Source organism: Telmatherina bonti (genome assembly GCF_933228915.1).
Source record: "Telmatherina bonti genome assembly, chromosome: 7".
Taxonomy (NCBI): domain Eukaryota; kingdom Metazoa; phylum Chordata; class Actinopteri; order Atheriniformes; family Telmatherinidae; genus Telmatherina; species Telmatherina bonti.
Window position 1 is genome coordinate 3,242,324 of NC_136625.1, and position 18,064 is coordinate 3,260,387.

At 50.9% G+C, this 18,064-nt stretch overlaps 1 protein-coding gene across 2 annotated transcripts; it reads right to left on the reverse strand.

Annotated features, from left to right (window-relative positions):
- Positions 1-741: 741 nt before the first annotated feature.
- cdyl (chromodomain protein, Y-like) lies at positions 742-16,551 on the reverse strand. 2 transcript variants are annotated; one of them, XM_079243706.1, is made up of 7 exons: positions 16,377-16,551; positions 13,883-15,344; positions 12,643-12,896; positions 12,401-12,573; positions 12,119-12,329; positions 1,750-1,893; positions 742-1,682 (listed from the first exon to the last, which is right to left on the reverse strand). In XM_079243706.1, the coding sequence occupies exons 1-7, from the start codon at positions 16,398-16,400 to the stop codon at positions 1,524-1,526; spliced, it is 2,427 nt and encodes an 808-aa protein (XP_079099832.1). In that variant the 5' UTR covers positions 16,401-16,551; the 3' UTR covers positions 742-1,523. The 2 variants fall into 2 exon arrangements, with proteins under 2 accessions (XP_079099832.1, XP_079099833.1); XM_079243707.1 differs by having other exon boundaries at positions 1,746-1,893.
- Between the last annotated feature and the right edge of the window lie 1,513 nt (positions 16,552-18,064).

Below are 18,064 nucleotides of genomic sequence, written 5' to 3' on the forward strand. Positions count from 1 at the left end.
ATGGGAACAAACCAGTTCTGGATGGGTACCAGTTGAACAAACTGGTCTGTGTTCCATCAGTGACCACCATGACCGGTCTCCGAAACCTCGCAGCTTCACCTGAGTTTGATAACCAGGAACAGGAAACCTGTAAAACCCAGCAAAGCACCAAGAGGTTTTAAAACCATGGCCATGGCACTTTGGGACCTCAGGACCTCGAGACATGGGGACCTCGAGACATGGGGACCTCGAGACATGGGGACCTCGAGACCTCGAGACATGGGGACCTCGAGACATGGGGACCCCGGGACCTCGAGACATGGGGACCTCGAGACATGGGGACCTCGAGACATGGGGACCTCGAGACATGGGGACCTCGAGACCTCGAGACATGGGGACCCCGGGACTTTGGGACCTCAGGACCCCGGGACCTCGAGACTTTGGGACCTCAGGACCAAGCCGGGCCCTGAAACCGTGTTCTTTTGTTGGTGTTTATGTGCTGAATAAAAGTTCTGCTGACTTTGTTGGGTCTTTCTTTTCTGCAGCTCAGAACAACGTAAACCCTGAATCCCCGTCCCGACGGATCCTCACGGTCGGGTAGCGGATTGGCGGTACTGACGGTAGATGTGACAGCCAGAACCCCCCGTGGTCCTGATCCACATAGAAAACCGACCAGAACAAAAGAATCTGACATTTACAGGAAATTTAAATATTTTATTCACATTCAGTATCGATTCCTGATCAGAATAAAATGATGCTGCTGCTGACCGGCCGGATCCGGTCCAGACCGACATGGACCCGGTCCCGGCCGGACCCGGTCCAGACCGACATGGACCCTGTCCCGGCCGGACCCGGTCCAGACCGACATGGACCCTGTCCCGGCCGGACCCGGTCCAGACCGACATGGACCCGGTCCCGAACGGATCCGGTCCAGACCGACATGGACCCGGTCCCGGCCGGATCCGGTCCAGACCGACATGGACCCGGTCCCGAACGGATCCGGTCCAGACCGACATGGACCCGGTCCGGGCCGGATCCAGGCAGTTTTATATCAACATGATCCTGAGTAACCAGCAACTGGACCGGTTCCGCCTGTGGGGAGTGCTGCACACAGTCCAACAGAACAGACTAGAACCGGTCCAGAAGAGTCCAACTTGATCTGGTCCAGAGACCACGGTCTGGTTTCCGTGGAGTTGAGAGGACCTGTTCAGGTGTGACCTCACCTGCTCCATGACGGGTTCAAGTGGTCCAGGATGATTCTGAGGAACCCCTCAGGTGGCCTGGTGGTTCTGGAGTCGGTTCTGGTTGGCTTAGATGCATCTACTAGACCCAGAAGGTTCTAATGTTCCACTGAGAACATGAAGGGAACAGTCAGCCGAGTCCAGAACCGGTTCGCCAGTAGACCAGTCCATCAGAGGACCGGTCCAGAACCAGAGCGGGTCTCAGCAGGGTACCGGTCCAGAACCAGAGCGGGTCTCAGCAGGGTACCGGTCCAGAACCAGAGCGGGTCTCAGCAGGGTACCGGTCCAGAACCAGAGCGGGTCTCAGCAGAGGTCGGTTCTCCTCTGCAGGTACTGCAGGATGGAGTCGGTCCCCTGCGACGACCCCCACACCCTCTTCAGGGCTTCACACTCGCGCTCGTTGGCTTGCTCCAAGGCACTGCGGCTGCTGCTCCTCATCAGGGCTTTGGACTCTCGCAGGACCTGCAGACCAGAACCAGAACTTAGGGAGCGCAGCGGGCCGGGATCGGCGTGAAGGCGGCTTACCGACCATGGGGTCCACCGACACCAGTTCTCTGATCCTCAGCAGGACTTCCTGGCTGAAGGTTCCCGGCCACATGACCTGAGACACCAGACCCTTCAGACACGCCTCCTGGGCCGTCAGCCTCCTGCCCCCCAGGAGGAGCTCACTGGCCTGGGGAGGAGGAGGAGGAGGAGGAGGGTTAGGAGGAGAAGGAGGAGGATGTGATGAAGATGAGGATGTGATGAAGAGGAGGATGTGATGAGGATGAGGATGTGATGAGGATGTGATGAAGAGGAGGATGTGATGAGGATGTGATGAAGAGGAGGATGTGATGAAGAGGAGGATGTGATGAGGATGTGATGAAGAGGAGGATGTGATGAAGAGGAGGATGTGATGAGGATGTGATGAAGAGGAGGATGTGATGATGATGTGATGAAGAGGAGGATGTGATGAAGAGGAGGATGTGATAAAGAGAAGGATGTGATGAAGAGGAGGATGTGATGAAGAGGAGGATGTGATGAAGAGAAGGATGTGATGAGGATGTGATGAAGAGGAGGATGTGATGAGGATGTGATGAAGAGGAGGCTGTGATGAGGATGTGATGAGGAGGAAGCTGTGATGAGGATGTGATGAGGAGGAGGCTGTGATGAAGAGGAGGATGTGATGAGGATGTGATGAAGATGAGGATGTGATGAGGATGTGATGAAGAGGAGGATGTGATGAGGATGTGATGAAGAGGAGGATGTGATGGGGATGTGATGAAGAGGAGGATGTGATGAAGAGGAGGATGTGATAAAGAGAAGGATGTGATGAAGAGGAGGATGTGATGAAGAGAAGGATGTGATGAGGATGTGATGAAGAGGAGGCTGTGATGAGGATGTGATAAAGAGGAGGATGTGATGAAGAGGTGATGAAGAGGAGGATGTGATAAAGAGGAGGATGTGATGAAGAGGAGGATGTGATAAAGAGAAGGATGTGATGAGGATGTGATGAAGAGGAGGATGTGATGAGGATGTGATAAAGAGAAGGATGTGATGAAGAGGAGGATGTGATGACGATGTGATGAAGAGGAGGATGTGATGAAGAGGAGGATGTGATGAGGATGTGATAAAGAGAAGGATGTGATGACGATGTGATGAAGAGGAGGATGTGATGAGGATGTGATGAAGAGGAGGATGTGATGACGATGTGATGAAGAGGAGGATGTGATGAGGATGTGATGAAGAGGAGGATGTGATGACGATGTGATGAAGAGGAGGATGTGATGAAGAGGAGGATGTGATGAGGATGTGATGAAGAGGAGGATGTGATGAGGATGTGATGAAGAGGAGGATGTGATGACGATGTGATGAAGAGGAGGATGTGATGAAGAGGAGGATGTGATGAGGATGTGATAAAGAGAAGGATGTGATGAAGAGGAGGATGTGATGAAGAGGAGGATGTGATGAAGAGGAGGATGTGATGAGGATGTGATGAAGAGGAGGATGTGATGAAGAGGAGGATGTGATGAAGAGGAGGATGTGATGACGATGTGATGAAGAGGAGGATGTGATGAGGATGTGATGAAGAGGAGGATGTGATAAAGAGAAGGATGTGATGAAGATGAGGATGTGATGAAGAGGAGGATGTGATGAGGATGTGATGAAGAGGAGGATGTGATAAAGAGGAGGATGTGATGAGGATGTGATGAAGAGGAGGATGTGATGAAGAGGAGGATGTGATGAAGAGGAGGATGTGATGAGGATGTGATGAAGAGGAGGATGTGATGAGGATGTGATGAAGAGGAGGATGTGATGAGGATGTGATGAAGAGGAGGATGTGATGAGGATGTGATGAAGAGAAGGATGTGATGAAGAGAAGGATGTGATGAGGATGTGATGAAGAGGAGGATGTGATGAAGAGGTGATGAAGAGGAGGATGTGATGAAGAGGAGGATGTGATGAGGATGTGATGAAGAGGAGGATGTGATGAAGAGGAGGATGTGATAAAGAGGAGGATGTGATGAAGAGGAGGATGTGATGAGGATGTGATGAAGAGGAGGATGTGATGAAGAGGAGGATGTGATAAAGAGGAGGATGTGATGAAGAGGAGGATGTGATGAGGATGTGATGAAGAGGAGGATGTGATGAGGATGTGATGAAGAGGAGGATGTGATGAGGATGTGATGAAGAGGAGGATGTGATGAAGAGAAGGATGTGATGAGGATGTGATGAAGAGGAGGATGTGATGAAGAGGTGATGAAGAGGAGGATGTGATGAAGAGGAGGATGTGATGAAGATGAGGATGTGATGAGGATGTGATGAAGAGGAGGATGTGATGAAGAGGTGATGAAGAGGAGGATGTGATGAAGAGGAGGATGTGATGAAGATGAGGATGTGATGAGGATGTGATGAAGAGGAGGCTGTGATGAGGATGTGATAAAGAGGAGGATGTGATGAAGAGGAGGATGTGATGAGGATGTGATGAAGAGGAGGATGTGATGAAGAGGAGGATGTGATGAGGATGTGATGATGAGGAGGATGTGATGAGGATGTGATGAAGAGGAGGATGTGATGAAGAGAAGGATGTGATGAGGATGTGATGAAGAGGAGGATGTGATGAAGAGAAGGATGTGATGAGGATGTGATGAAGAGGAGGATGTGATGAAGAGAAGGATGTGATGAGGATGTCATAAAGAGGAGGATGTGATGAAGAGGAGGATGTGATGAAGAGGAGGATGTGATGAAGAGGAGGATGTGATAAAGAGGAGGATGTGATGAAGAGGAGGATGTGATGAAGAGGAGGATGTGATGAAGAGGAGGATGTGATGAGGATGTGATGAAGAGGAGGATGTGATGAAGAGGTGATGAAGAGGAGGATGTGATGAAGAGGAGGATGTGATGAGGATGTGATGAAGAGGAGGATGTGATGAGGATGTGATGAAGAGGAGGATGTGATGAAGAGGAGGATGTGATGAAGAGGAGGATGTGAGGAGGATGTGATGAAGAGGAGGATGTGATGAGGATGTGATGAAGAGGAGGATGTGATGAAGAGGAGGATGTGATGAAGAGGAGGATGTGAGGAGGATGTGATGAAGAGGAGGATGTGATGAAGAGGAGGATGTGATGAGGATGTGATGAAGAGGAGGATGTGATGACGATGTGATGAAGAGGAGGATGTGATGAAGAGGAGGATGTGATGAAGAGGAGGATGTGATGAGGATGTGATGAAGAGGAGGATGTGATGAGAATGTGATGAAGAGGAGGATGTGATGAAGAGGAGGATGTGATGAGGATGTGATGAAGAGGAGGATGTGATGAGGATGTGATGAAGAGGAGGATGTGATGAAGAGGAGGATGTGATGAAGAGGAGGATGTGAGGAGGATGTGATGAAGAGGAGGATGTGATGAGGATGTGATGAAGAGGAGGATGTGATGAAGAGGATGTGATGAAGAGGAGGATGTGAGGAGGATGTGATGAAGAGGAGGATGTGATGAAGAGGAGGATGTGATGAGGATGTGATGAAGAGGAGGATGTGATGACGATGTGATGAAGAGGAGGATGTGATGAAGAGGAGGATGTGATGAGGATGTGATGAAGAGGAGGATGTGATGAGGATGTGATGAAGAGGAGGATGTGATGAAGAGGAGGATGTGATGAGGATGTGATGAAGAGGAGGATGTGATGACGATGTGATGAAGAGGAGGATGTGATGAAGAGGAGGATGTGATGAGGATGTGATGAAGAGGAGGATGTGATGAAGAGGAGGATGTGATGACGATGTGATGAAGAGGAGGATGTGATGAGGATGTGATGAAGAGGAGGATGTGATGAAGAGGAGGATGTGATGACGATGTGATGAAGAGGAGGATGTGATGAGGATGTGATGAAGAGGAGGATGTGATAAAGAGAAGGATGTGATGAAGAGGAGGATGTGATAAAGAGGAGGATGTGATGAGGATGTGATGAAGAGGAGGATGTGATGAGGATGTGATAAAGAGGAGGATGTGATGAAGAGGAGGATGTGATGAAGAGGAGGATGTGATGAAGAGGAGGATGTGATGAGGATGTGATGAAGAGGAGGATGTGATGAGGATGTGATAAAGAGGAGGATGTGATGAAGAGGAGGATGTGATAAAGAGGAGGATGTGATGAAGAGGAGGATGTGATGAGGATGTGATGAAGAGGAGGATGTGATGAGGATGTGATGAAGAGGAGGATGTGATAAAGAGAAGGATGTGATGAAGAGGAGGATGTGATGAAGAGGAGGATGTGATGAAGAGAAGGATGTGATGAGGATGTGATGAAGAGGAGGATGTGATGAGGATGTGATGAAGAGGAGGCTGTGATGAGGATGTGATGAAGAGGAGGATGTGATGAGGATGTGATGAAGAGGAGGATGTGATGAAGAGGAGGATGTGATAAAGAGAAGGATGTGATGAAGAGGAGGATGTGATGAAGAGGAGGATGTGATAAAGAGAAGGATGTGATGAAGAGGAGGATGTGATGAAGAGAAGGATGTGATGAGGATGTGATGAAGAGGAGGATGTGATGAAGAGAAGGATGTGATGAAGAGGAGGATGTGATGAGGATGTGATAAAGAGGAGGATGTGATGAAGAGGTGATGAAGAGGAGGATGTGATAAAGAGGAGGATGTGATAAAGAGGAGGATGTGAAAAAGAGAAGGATGTGATGAGGATGTGATGAAGAGGAGGCTGTGATGAGGATGTGATAAAGAGGAGGATGTGATGAAGAGGTGATGAAGAGGAGGATGTGATAAAGAGGAGGATGTGATAAAGAGAAGGATGTGATGAGGATGTGATGAAGAGGAGGATGTGATGAAGAGGAGGATGTGAAAAAGAGAAGGATGTGATGAGGATGTGATGAAGAGGAGGCTGTGATGAGGATGTGATGAAGAGGAGGATGTGATGAGGATGTGATGAAGAGGAGGATGTGATGAAGAGGAGGATGTGATAAAGAGAAGGATGTGATGAAGAGGAGGATGTGATGAAGAGAAGGATGTGATGAGGATGTGATGAAGAGGAGGATGTGATGAAGAGAAGGATGTGATGAAGAGGAGGATGTGATGAGGATGTGATAAAGAGGAGGATGTGATGAAGAGGTGATGAAGAGGAGGATGTGATAAAGAGGAGGATGTGATAAAGAGAAGGATGTGATGAGGATGTGATGAAGAGGAGGATGTGATGAAGAGGAGGATGTGAAAAAGAGAAGGATGTGATGAGGATGTGATGAAGAGGAGGCTGTGATGAGGATGTGATAAAGAGGAGGATGTGATGAAGAGGTGATGAAGAGGAGGATGTGATAAAGAGGAGGATGTGATAAAGAGAAGGATGTGATGAGGATGTGATGAAGAGGAGGATGTGATGAAGAGGAGGATGTGAAAAAGAGAAGGATGTGATGAAGAGGAGGATGTGATGAGGATGTGATGAAGAGGAGGATGTGATGAGGATGTGATAAAGAGAAGGATGTGATGAAGAGGAGGATGTGATGAAGAGGAGGATGTGATGAAGAGGAGGATGTGATGAGGATGTGATAAAGAGAAGGATGTGATGACGATGTGATGAAGAGGAGGATGTGATGAGGATGTGATGAAGAGGAGGATGTGATGACGATGTGATGAAGAGGAGGATGTGATGAGGATGTGATGAAGAGGAGGATGTGATGACGATGTGATGAAGAGGAGGATGTGATGAAGAGGAGGATGTGATGAGGATGTGATGAAGAGGAGGATGTGATGAGGATGTGATGAAGAGGAGGATGTGATGACGATGTGATGAAGAGGAGGATGTGATGAAGAGGAGGATGTGATGAGGATGTGATAAAGAGAAGGATGTGATGAAGAGGAGGATGTGATGAAGAGGAGGATGTGATGAAGAGGAGGATGTGATGAGGATGTGATGAAGAGGAGGATGTGATGAAGAGGAGGATGTGATGACGATGTGATGAAGAGGAGGATGTGATGAGGATGTGATGAAGAGGAGGATGTGATAAAGAGAAGGATGTGATGAGGATGTGATGAAGAGGAGGATGTGATGAGGATGTGATGAAGAGGAGGATGTGATGAGGATGTGATAAGAGGAGGATGTGATGAAGAGGAGGATGTGATGAGGATGTGATGAAGAGGAGGATGTGATGAAGAGGAGGATGTGATGAGGATGTGATGAAGAGGAGGATGTGATGAGGATGTGATGAAGAGGAGGATGTGATGAGGATGTGATGAAGAGGAGGATGTGATGAGGATGTGATGAAGAGGAGGATGTGATGAGGATGTGATGAAGAGGAGGATGTGATGAAGAGAAGGATGTGATGAGGATGTGATGAAGAGGAGGATGTGATGAAGAGGTGATGAAGAGGAGGATGTGATGAAGAGGAGGATGTGATGAAGATGAGGATGTGATGAGGATGTGATGAAGAGGAGGATGTGATGAAGAGGTGATGAAGAGGAGGATGTGATGAAGAGGAGGATGTGATGAAGAGGAGGATGTGATGAGGATGTGATGAAGAGGAGGATGTGATGAGGATGTGATGAAGAGGAGGATGTGATGACGATGTGATGAAGAGGAGGATGTGATGAAGAGGAGGATGTGATGAGGATGTGATAAAGAGAAGGATGTGATGACGATGTGATGAAGAGGAGGATGTGATGAGGATGTGATGAAGAGGAGGATGTGATGAAGAGGAGGATGTGATGACGATGTGATGAAGAGGAGGATGTGATGAGGATGTGATGAAGAGGAGGATGTGATAAAGAGAAGGATGTGATGACGATGTGATGAAGAGGAGGATGTGATGAGGATGTGATGAAGAGGAGGATGTGATGAAGAGGAGGATGTGATGAGGATGTGATGAAGAGGAGGATGTGATGAGGATGTGATAAAGAGGAGGATGTGATGAAGAGGAGGATGTGATGAAGAGGAGGATGTGATGAAGAGGAGGATGTGATGAGGATGTGATGAAGAGGAGGATGTGATGAGGATGTGATAAAGAGGAGGATGTGATGAAGAGGAGGATGTGATGAAGAGGAGGATGTGATGAAGAGGAGGATGTGATGAGGATGTGATGAAGAGGAGGATGTGATGAGGATGTGATAAAGAGGAGGATGTGATGAAGAGGAGGATGTGATAAAGAGGAGGATGTGATGAAGAGGAGGATGTGATGAGGATGTGATGAAGAGGAGGATGTGATGAGGATGTGATGAAGAGGAGGATGTGATGAGGATGTGATGAAGAGGAGGATGTGATGAGGATGTGATAAAGAGGAGGATGTGATGAAGAGGAGGATGTGATGAAGAGGAGGATGTGATGAGGATGTGATGAAGAGGAGGATGTGATGAGGATGTGATGAAGAGAAGGATGTGATGAGGATGTGATGAAGAGGAGGATGTGATGAAGAGGTGATGAAGAGGAAGATGTGATGAAGAGGAGGATGTGATGAGGATGTGATGAAGAGGAGGATGTGATGAAGATGAGGATGTGATGAGGATGTGATGAAGAGGAGGCTGTGATGAGGATGTGATAAAGAGGAGGATGTGATGAAGAGGAGGATGTGATGAGGATGTGATGAAGAGGAGGCTGTGATGAGGATGTGATGAAGAGGAGGATGTGATGAAGAGGAGGATGTGATAAAGAGAAGGATGTGATGAAGAGGAGGATGTGATGAAGAGGAGGATGTGATAAAGAGGAGGATGTGATGAGGATGTGATGAAGAGGAGGATGTGATAAAGAGAAGGATGTGATGAAGAGGAGGATGTGATGAAGAGGAGGATGTGATGAAGAGGAGGATGTGATAAAGAGGAGGATGTGATGAGGATGTGATGAAGAGGAGGATGTGATGAAGAGGAGGATGTGATGAGGATGTGATAAAGAGGAGGATGTGATGACGATGTGATGAAGAGGAGGATGTGATGAAGAGGAGGATGTGATGAAGAGGAGGATGTGATGAGGATGTGATGAAGAGGAGGATGTGATGAGGATGTGATAAAGAGGAGGATGTGATGAGGATGTGATGAAGAGGAGGATGTGATGAAGAGGAGGATGTGATGAGGATGTGATGAAGAGGAGGATGTGATGAGGATGTGATGAAGAGGAGGATGTGATGAGGATGTGATGAAGAGGAGGATGTGATGAGGAAGTGATGAAGAGGAGGATGTGATGAGGATGTGATGAAGAGGAGGATGTGATGAAGAGGAGGATGTGATGAGGAGGAGGATGTGATGAGGATGTGATGAAGAGGAGGATGTGATGAGGATGTGATAAAGAGGAGGATGTGATGAAGAGGAGGATGTGATAAAGAGGAGGATGTGATGAGGATGTGATGAAGAGGAGGATGTGATGAGGATGTGATAAAGAGGAGGATGTGATGAAGAGGAGGATGTGATGAGGATGTGATGAAGAGGAGGATGTGATGAGGATGTGATGAAGAGGAGGATGTGATGAGGATGTGATAAAGAGGAGGATGTGATGAAGAGGAGGATGTGATGAGGATGTGATAAAGAGGAGGATGTGATGAGGATGTGATGAAGAGGAGGATGTGATGAGGATGTGATGAAGAGGAGGATGTGATGAAGAGGAGGATGTGATGAAGAGGAGGATGTGATGAAGAGGAGGATGTGATGAGGATGTGATGAAGAGGAGGATGTGATGAAGAGGAGGATGTGATGAAGAGGAGGATGTGATGAGGATGTGATGAAGAGGAGGATGTGATGAGGATGTGATAAAGAGGAGGATGTGATGAAGAGGAGGATGTGATGAGGATGTGATGAAGAGGAGGATGTGATGAGGATGTGATGAAGAGGAGGATGTGATGAGGATGTGATGAAGAGGAGGATGTGATGAGGAAGTGATGAAGAGGAGGATGTGATGAGGATGTGATGAAGAGGAGGATGTGATGAAGAGGAGGATGTGATGAGGATGTGATGAAGAGGAGGATGTGATGAGGATGTGATGAAGAGGAGGATGTGATGAGGATGTGATGAAGAGGAGGATGTGATAAAGAGGAGGATGTGATGAAGAGGAGGATGTGATGAGGATGTGATGAAGAGGAGGATGTGATGAGGATGTGATGAAGAGGAGGATGTGATGAGGATGTGATAAAGAGGAGGATGTGATGAAGAGGAGGATGTGATGAGGATGTGATAAAGAGGAGGATGTGATGAGGATGTGATGAAGAGGAGGATGTGATGAAGAGGAGGATGTGATGAGGATGTGATAAAGAGGAGGATGTGATGAGGATGTGATGAAGAGGAGGATGTGATGAAGAGGAGGATGTGATGAGGATGTGATAAAGAGGAGGATGTGATGAAGAGGAGGATGTGATGAAGAGGAGGATGTGATGAGGATGTGATGAAGAGGAGGATGTGATGAGGATGTGATAAAGAGGAGGATGTGATGAGGATGTGATGAAGAGGAGGATATGATGAGGATGTGATAAAGAGGAGGATGTGATGAAGAGGAGGATGTGATGAAGAGGAGGATGTGATGAGGATGTGATGAAGAGGAGGATGTGATGAGGATGTGATAAAGAGGAGGATGTGATGAGGATGTGATGAAGAGGAGGATATGATGAGGATGTGATAAAGAGGAGGATGTGATGAAGAGGAGGATGTGATGAGGATGTGATAAAGAGGAGGATGTGATGAAGAGGAGGATGTGATGAAGAGGAGGATGTGATGAAGAGGAGGATGTGATGAGGATGTGATGAAGAGGAGGATGTGATGAGGATGTGATAAAGAGGAGGATGTGATGAAGAGGAGGATGTGATGAGGATGTGATGAAGAGGAGGATGTGATGAGGATGTGATAAAGAGGAGGATGTGATGAAGAGGAGGATGTGATGAAGAGGAGGATGTGATGAAGAGGAGGATGTGATGAGGATGTGATGAAGAGGAGGATGTGATGAGGATGTGATAAAGAGGAGGATGTGATGAAGAGGAGGATGTGATGAAGAGGAGGATGTGATGAAGAGGAGGATGTGATGAGGATGTGATGAAGAGGAGGATGTGATGAGGATGTGATAAAGAGGAGGATGTGATGAAGAGGAGGATGTGATGAGGATGTGATGAAGAGGAGGATGTGATGAGGATGTGATGAAGAGGAGGATGTGATGAGGATGTGATGAAGAGGAGGATGTGATGAAGAGGAGGATGTGATGAAGAGGAGGATGTGATGAGGATGTGATGAAGAGGAGGATATGATGAGGATGTGATAAAGAGGAGGATGTGATGAGGATGTGATGAAGAGGAGGATATGATGAGGATGTGATAAAGAGGAGGATATGATGAGGATGTGATGAAGAGGAGGATATGATGAGGATGTGATAAAGAGGAGGATGTGATGAAGAGGAGGATGTGATGAAGAGGAGGATGTGATGAGGATGTGATGAAGAGGCGGCGTGCTGACCGAGGCCACGCCCATGACGCGTGGGAAGGTGAAGGAGGAGCATCCGTCCGGCGTCTGTCCATAGGCCGTGTACGGCGTCTGGAACCAGGCCTTCTCATTGGCCCAGACCACGTCGCAGAGCGGCAGGAGGGCGGCGCCGAGTCCGAGCGCCGGTCCGTTCACCGCCGCCACGATGGGCTTCCTGAACTGGATGAAGGTGTTGATGAAGGTCCTGAGGAGACACAGACGGTCCAGGAGGAGGACGGTGTGATGCTGCGTGCAGGTGGCGGCAGCGGCGCCTACCTGATGGTCTCGGCCATCTTGATGCTCTCCTTCTTCCGGTCGTCCGCCAGCCGTCTGATGAAATCCAGGAAGTCCAGGCCGCAGCAGAAGATGCTGCCGACGGCGCCCAGCAGCACCAGCTTACTGTCGTCAGACGCCGCTGTGGCCATGGCGCTCTGGATCTCCTTCATCACCTGGCAGGAGAGGGAGGGACTCAGGTGTGCGGACAGGTGAAGTGGGCGGGGCTGTGGGCGGGGCCTCACCTCGGGGTTCAGCGTGTTGTTCTCAGAACTCTTGGTGGACAGCAGGATGTGAGTGAAGCCATCTTGTTTCTTCACCACGATGTCACGGTAACGGTAGGCGCTCTCTGTCTGGCGGACGCTGAACCGCAGACGCTTGTCGAACGCCGACCGCTCCTCCAGGCGCCTCTTCCCCATCACAACCGTCGCCCCGGCAACAGCTGTCTGCACACCTGGCAACCCACTGGCGGCAACCGCCTCCATCAGCCCCGAGAGTCCTGGAGGGACGAGACTCACTGTTTCCGGATCCAGGTGGTCCAGAGGGTCACCTGGATCCAGAAACACCTGCGCACCTGGTTACCATACCTTACCGTCTGTCCTTCTGTCTGTCAGTCTGTCTGTCCTTCTGTCCATCCGTCCTTCTGTCCGTCCTTCTGTCTGTCTGTCTGTCTGTCCTTCTGTCTGTCCGTCCTTCTGTCCTTCTGTCTGTCCGTCCTTCTGTCCGTATTTCCGTCTGTCCTTCTGTCTGTCCGTCCTTCTGTCTGTCTGTCCTTCTGTCTGTCCGTCCTTCTGTCCTTCTGTCTGTCCGTCATTCTGTCCGTATTTCCGTCTGTCCTTCTGTCTGTCCGTCCTTCTGTCCGTATTTCCGTCTGTCCTTCTGTCTGTCCGTCCGTCTGTCCTTCTGTCTGTCCGTCCTTCTGTCCGTCTGTCCTTCTGTCTGTCCATCTGTCCGTTCTTCTGTCCTTCTGTCTGTCCGTTCTTCTGTCCGTCTGTCCTTCTGTCTGTCCATCTGTCCGTTCTTCTGTCCGTCCTTCTGTCTGTCCGTCCGTCTGTCCTTCTGTCTGTCCGTCCTTCTGTCCGTCTGTCCTTCTGTCCGTCTGTCCTTCTGTCTGTCCATCTGTCCGTTCTTCTGTCCTTCTGTCTGTCCGTTCTTCTGTCCGTCTGTCCTTCTGTCTGTCCATCTGTCCGTTCTTCTGTCCTTCTGTCTGTCCGTTCTTCTGTCCGTCTGTCCTTCTGTCTGTCCATCTGTCCGTTCTTCTGTCCGTCCTTCTGTCTGTCTGTCCATCTGTCCATTCTTCTGTCCTTCTGTCCCGTCTGTCCATCTGTCCGTTCTTCTGTCCTTCTGTCCCGTCTGTCCTTCTGTCTGTCCATCTGTCCGTCTGTCTGTCCACCTGTCTACTCGTCTGTCTCACCAGTCAGCTCTATGACTGGTTTTGCAGGTCTGATGAATCCTAGATTAGACCCGGTCCTGGTCCAGACTCACCTGAACTGTTGAGGCAGCGCATGGCGGCAGGTGTGACAGGAACCCGGGGGGGGACCAGGGGGTTCTGGCCCCTGGGTCTGGTCCCCATGCGGGCCCTCTCCTCTCCAGGACCCAGCTGGACTCCTGCAGGTTTCTGCAGCAGGGCCACCTCCGGGGGGACCTGGTGGGCCTCCTGGGCTCCGGCCTCCAGACTCAGGGACTCCTCCGAGTCCGGCCGGCTGTTCATTGGACTCTTCGGAACCAGGATCTTGATGCCCGTCTTCGACAGGTCAATACTACGGCGGGCAGAGCTGGCCAGCAGCGCCGACATCAGACCGCCACAATAACCTTCATCCAACTGCTGGGGGCCGGACTGGGACTGCTGGGAGCCGGACTGGGACTGCTGGGGACCAGACTGGGACTGCTGGGAGCCGGACTGGGACTGCTGGGGGCCGGACTGGGACTGCTGGGAGCTGGACTGGGACTGCTGGGGACCAGACTGGGACTGCTGGGAGCTGGACTGGGACTGCTGGGGACCAGACTGGGACTGCTGGGAGCTGGACTGGGACTGCTGGGGGCCGGACTGGGACTGCTGGGGGCCGGACTGGGACTGCTGGGAGCTGGACTGGGACTGCTGGGGGCCGGACTGGGACTGCTGGGGGCCGGACTGGGACTGCTGGGAGCTGGACTGGGACTGCTGGGGACCAGACTGGGACTGCTGGGGGCCGGACTGGGACTGCTGGGAGCTGGACTGGGACTGCTGGGGACCGGACTGGGACTGCTGGGGGCCGGACTGGGACTGCTGGGAGCTGGACTGGGACTGCTGGGGGCCGGACTGGGACTGCTGGGGGCCGGACTGGGACTGCTGGGAGCTGGACTGGGACTGCTGGGGGCCGGACTGGGACTGCTGGGAGCTGGACTGGGACTGCTGGGGGCCGGACTGGGACTGCTGGGGGCCGGACTGGGACTGCTGGGAGCTGGACTGGGACTGCTGGGGGCCGGACTGGGACTGCTGGGGGCCGGACTGGGACTGCTGGGAGCTGGACTGGGACTGCTGGGGGCCGGACTGGGACTGCTGGGGGCCGGACTGGGACTGCTGGGAGCTGGACTGGGACTGCTGGGGACCAGACTGGGACTGCTGGGAGCTGGACTGGGACTGCTGGGGGCCATGTGGGGGTGGGCTGGGCAGGTGAGACAGGCTGACAGGTGTTCTCACCTGGAGACGTACGTCCCCGCTGAGACCTTGGCGAGGCGGGGATGTAGGGGGGGTGGGAGGAGATCTGGGGGTGGGGGGGAGGGTGCGGGTGGAGCGCAGTAAAGTGTTCTGTCTTTGCTGACGGTTGAACTCGTGCACGTAGCTCATGCACGTGGACAGGTGGCTCTCGGGCTCCCAGGTGTCCCCGTCAGAGCCGTAACCCCTCCACCTGACCAGGTACTCCACCCTACCTTTCCTGGTCTTCCTCCTGTCCACGATCCTCTCCACCTGTAAGACACGTCCTCCATCAACACACACGCCACCATCACAGTGTTTGATCTGGATCAGCTGATGACCAGAAACACCTGAACCTGCGGAACACACCAAACTTCCTCTGCTGTCAGTTAGCATGAAGCTAACAGCAAGCTAATTCAGACGGTTTATCTGGTTCAATCATTAGATTACGGATCAACCAGCTGCTAACCAGGTAGTCAACCAGCTGCTAACCAGCTGGTCAACCGGCTGTTAACCGGTTGCTAACCAGCTGTTCACTCGGCTGCTGACCAGCTGCTAACCGGCTTGTCAACCAGCTGGTCACCCGGCTGCTAACCAGCTGTTCAACCGTCTGCTAACCGGTTGCTAACCAGCTGGTCAACCAACTGCTAACCAGCTGGTCAACCAGCTGGTCAACCGACTGCTAACCGGTTGCTAACCAGCTGGTCAACCGGCTGTCAACTAGCTGCTGACCGGTTGCTAACCAGCTGGTCAACCGGCTGTCAACTAGCTGCTGACCGGTTGCTAACCAGCTGGTCAACCGGATGCTAACTAGCTGCTAATCAGCTGGTCCACTGGTTGCTAACCAGCTGGTCAACCGGCTGGTCAACCAGGTGCTAACCGGCTGGTCAACCAGCTGCTAACCGGTTGCTAACCAGCTGGTCATCCGGCTGCTACTAGCTGCTAACCGGTTGCTAACCAGCTGGTCAACCGGCTGTCAACTAGCTGCTGACCGGTTGCTAACCAGCTGGTCAACCGGATGCTAACTAGCTGCTAATCAGCTGGTCCACTGGTTGCTAACCAGCTGGTCAACCGGCTGGTCAACCAGGTGCTAACCGGCTGGTCAACCAGCTGCTAACCGGTTGCTAACCAGCTGGTCATCCGGCTGCTACTAGCTGCTAACCGGCTGCTAACCAGCTGGTCAACCAGCTGCTAACCAGTTGGTCAACCGGTTGCTAACCAGCTGCTAACTAGCTGCACCGACGAACTTCACCAAACTTAAAAACTTCTCGCTAACAGTTAGCATTTAGCATTCACTAGCGTCACCTCGTACAAGTCCTCCGTAGCCATGGAGACGACGCACGGGCAGCTTCCAGAAGCTTCTTCAGTTGAGCGACAGCATGTGAGTAAGGTCGGCGGCTCGCGCTACCAGTCGGTTTGTCCGTTAATCACCGGGATGCTCGCGTTTCTCTCCGCTAGCCGTTAGCCGTTAGCGCCGCCGCTTCAAGGACATTTCCGGTTCCGCTCGCTGGCCTCCAAAATAAGAGTGTATGCCTCTGGTGGCGCGCGCCAGTTCTCTTTATACAGTATATGTTCATTCGTTCATTCATTTTCCCAACCGCTTAGTCCGATTATTGCGTCGCAGGGAAGCTGGAGCCTATCCCAACAGTCTTTGGGCGAGACCCCTAAGTCCCAGTGGGAAATTCCCCCCAAGGTGGTGGAGAATGAGAGGACTAAGATCCTCTGGGTATTCCAGATCCAGACAGATAAAATGGTGGTGGCCAACCAAGCGGACAAAGTGATCATGGATAAGCAGCAGAGGAAAGCCGTAGTGATTGATGGATCCATCCCCAATGATGGGGATATCAGGAAAAAGGAGAAACTGGAGAAGTACCAAGGGCTCAAGGAAGACCTGGAGAAGGTCTGGAGGGTGGAAGCAACAGTAGTACCCATAGTGATGGGAGCACTGGGGGCCGTGTCCTCCACACTGGAGAAGTGGCTCCAACAGATACCTGGTGGAACATCAGACATCTCCGTCCAGAGAAGATCAATCCCACGAACAGCTAAGATACTGAAGAGGAGCCTCCCAGGACTCTGGTAGAGAACCCGAGCTAGAGAGATGAACATCCACCCGCCCTACCCTGGGAGATGGGAGGGGTAGGTGAGGGGGGAGTTTACCTAGTAACCCCGTGGGAGTACTGTCCAGTTCAGGTCTTCTATAAAACTGGTCCAGTTTAAGGTCCTCTATAAACCTGGTCCAGTTCAGGTCCTTTATAAACCTGATCCAGTTCAGGACCTCTATAAACCTGGTCCAGTTTCTGTCCTCTATAAACCTGGTCCAGTTTCTGTCCTCTATAAACCTGGTCCAGTTTCTGTCCTCTATAAACCTGGTCCAGTTCAGGTCCTTTATAAACCTGATCCAGTTCAGGACCTCTAAAAACCTGGTCCAATTTCTGTCCTCTATAAACCTGGTCCAGTTTCTGTCCTCTATAAACCTGGTCCAGTTCAGGTCCTTTATAAACCTGATCCAGTTCAGGACCTCTAAAAACCTGGTCCAATTTCTGTCCTCTATAAACCTGGTCCAGATCAGGTCCTCTATAAACCTGGTCCAGATCAGGTCCTCTATAAACCTGGTCCAGTTCAGGTCCTTCATAAACCTGGTCCAGTTCAGGTCCTTTATAAACCTGGTCCAGTTCAGGTCCTCTATAAACCTGGTCCAGTTTCTGTCCTCTATAAACCTGGTCCAGATCAGGTCCTCTATAAAACTGGTCCAGTTCAGGTCCTCGATAAACCTGGTCCAGTTTCTGTCCTCTATAAACCTGGTCCAGTTTCTGTCCTCTATAAACCTGGTCCAGTTCAGGTCCTCTATAAACCTGGTCCAATTTCTTTCCTCTATCAACCTGGTCCAGTTCAGGTCCTCTATCAACCTGGTCCAGTTCAGGTCCTCTATAAACCTGGTCCAGTTCAGGTCCTCTATAAACCTGGTCCAGTTCAGGTCCTCTATAAACCTGGTC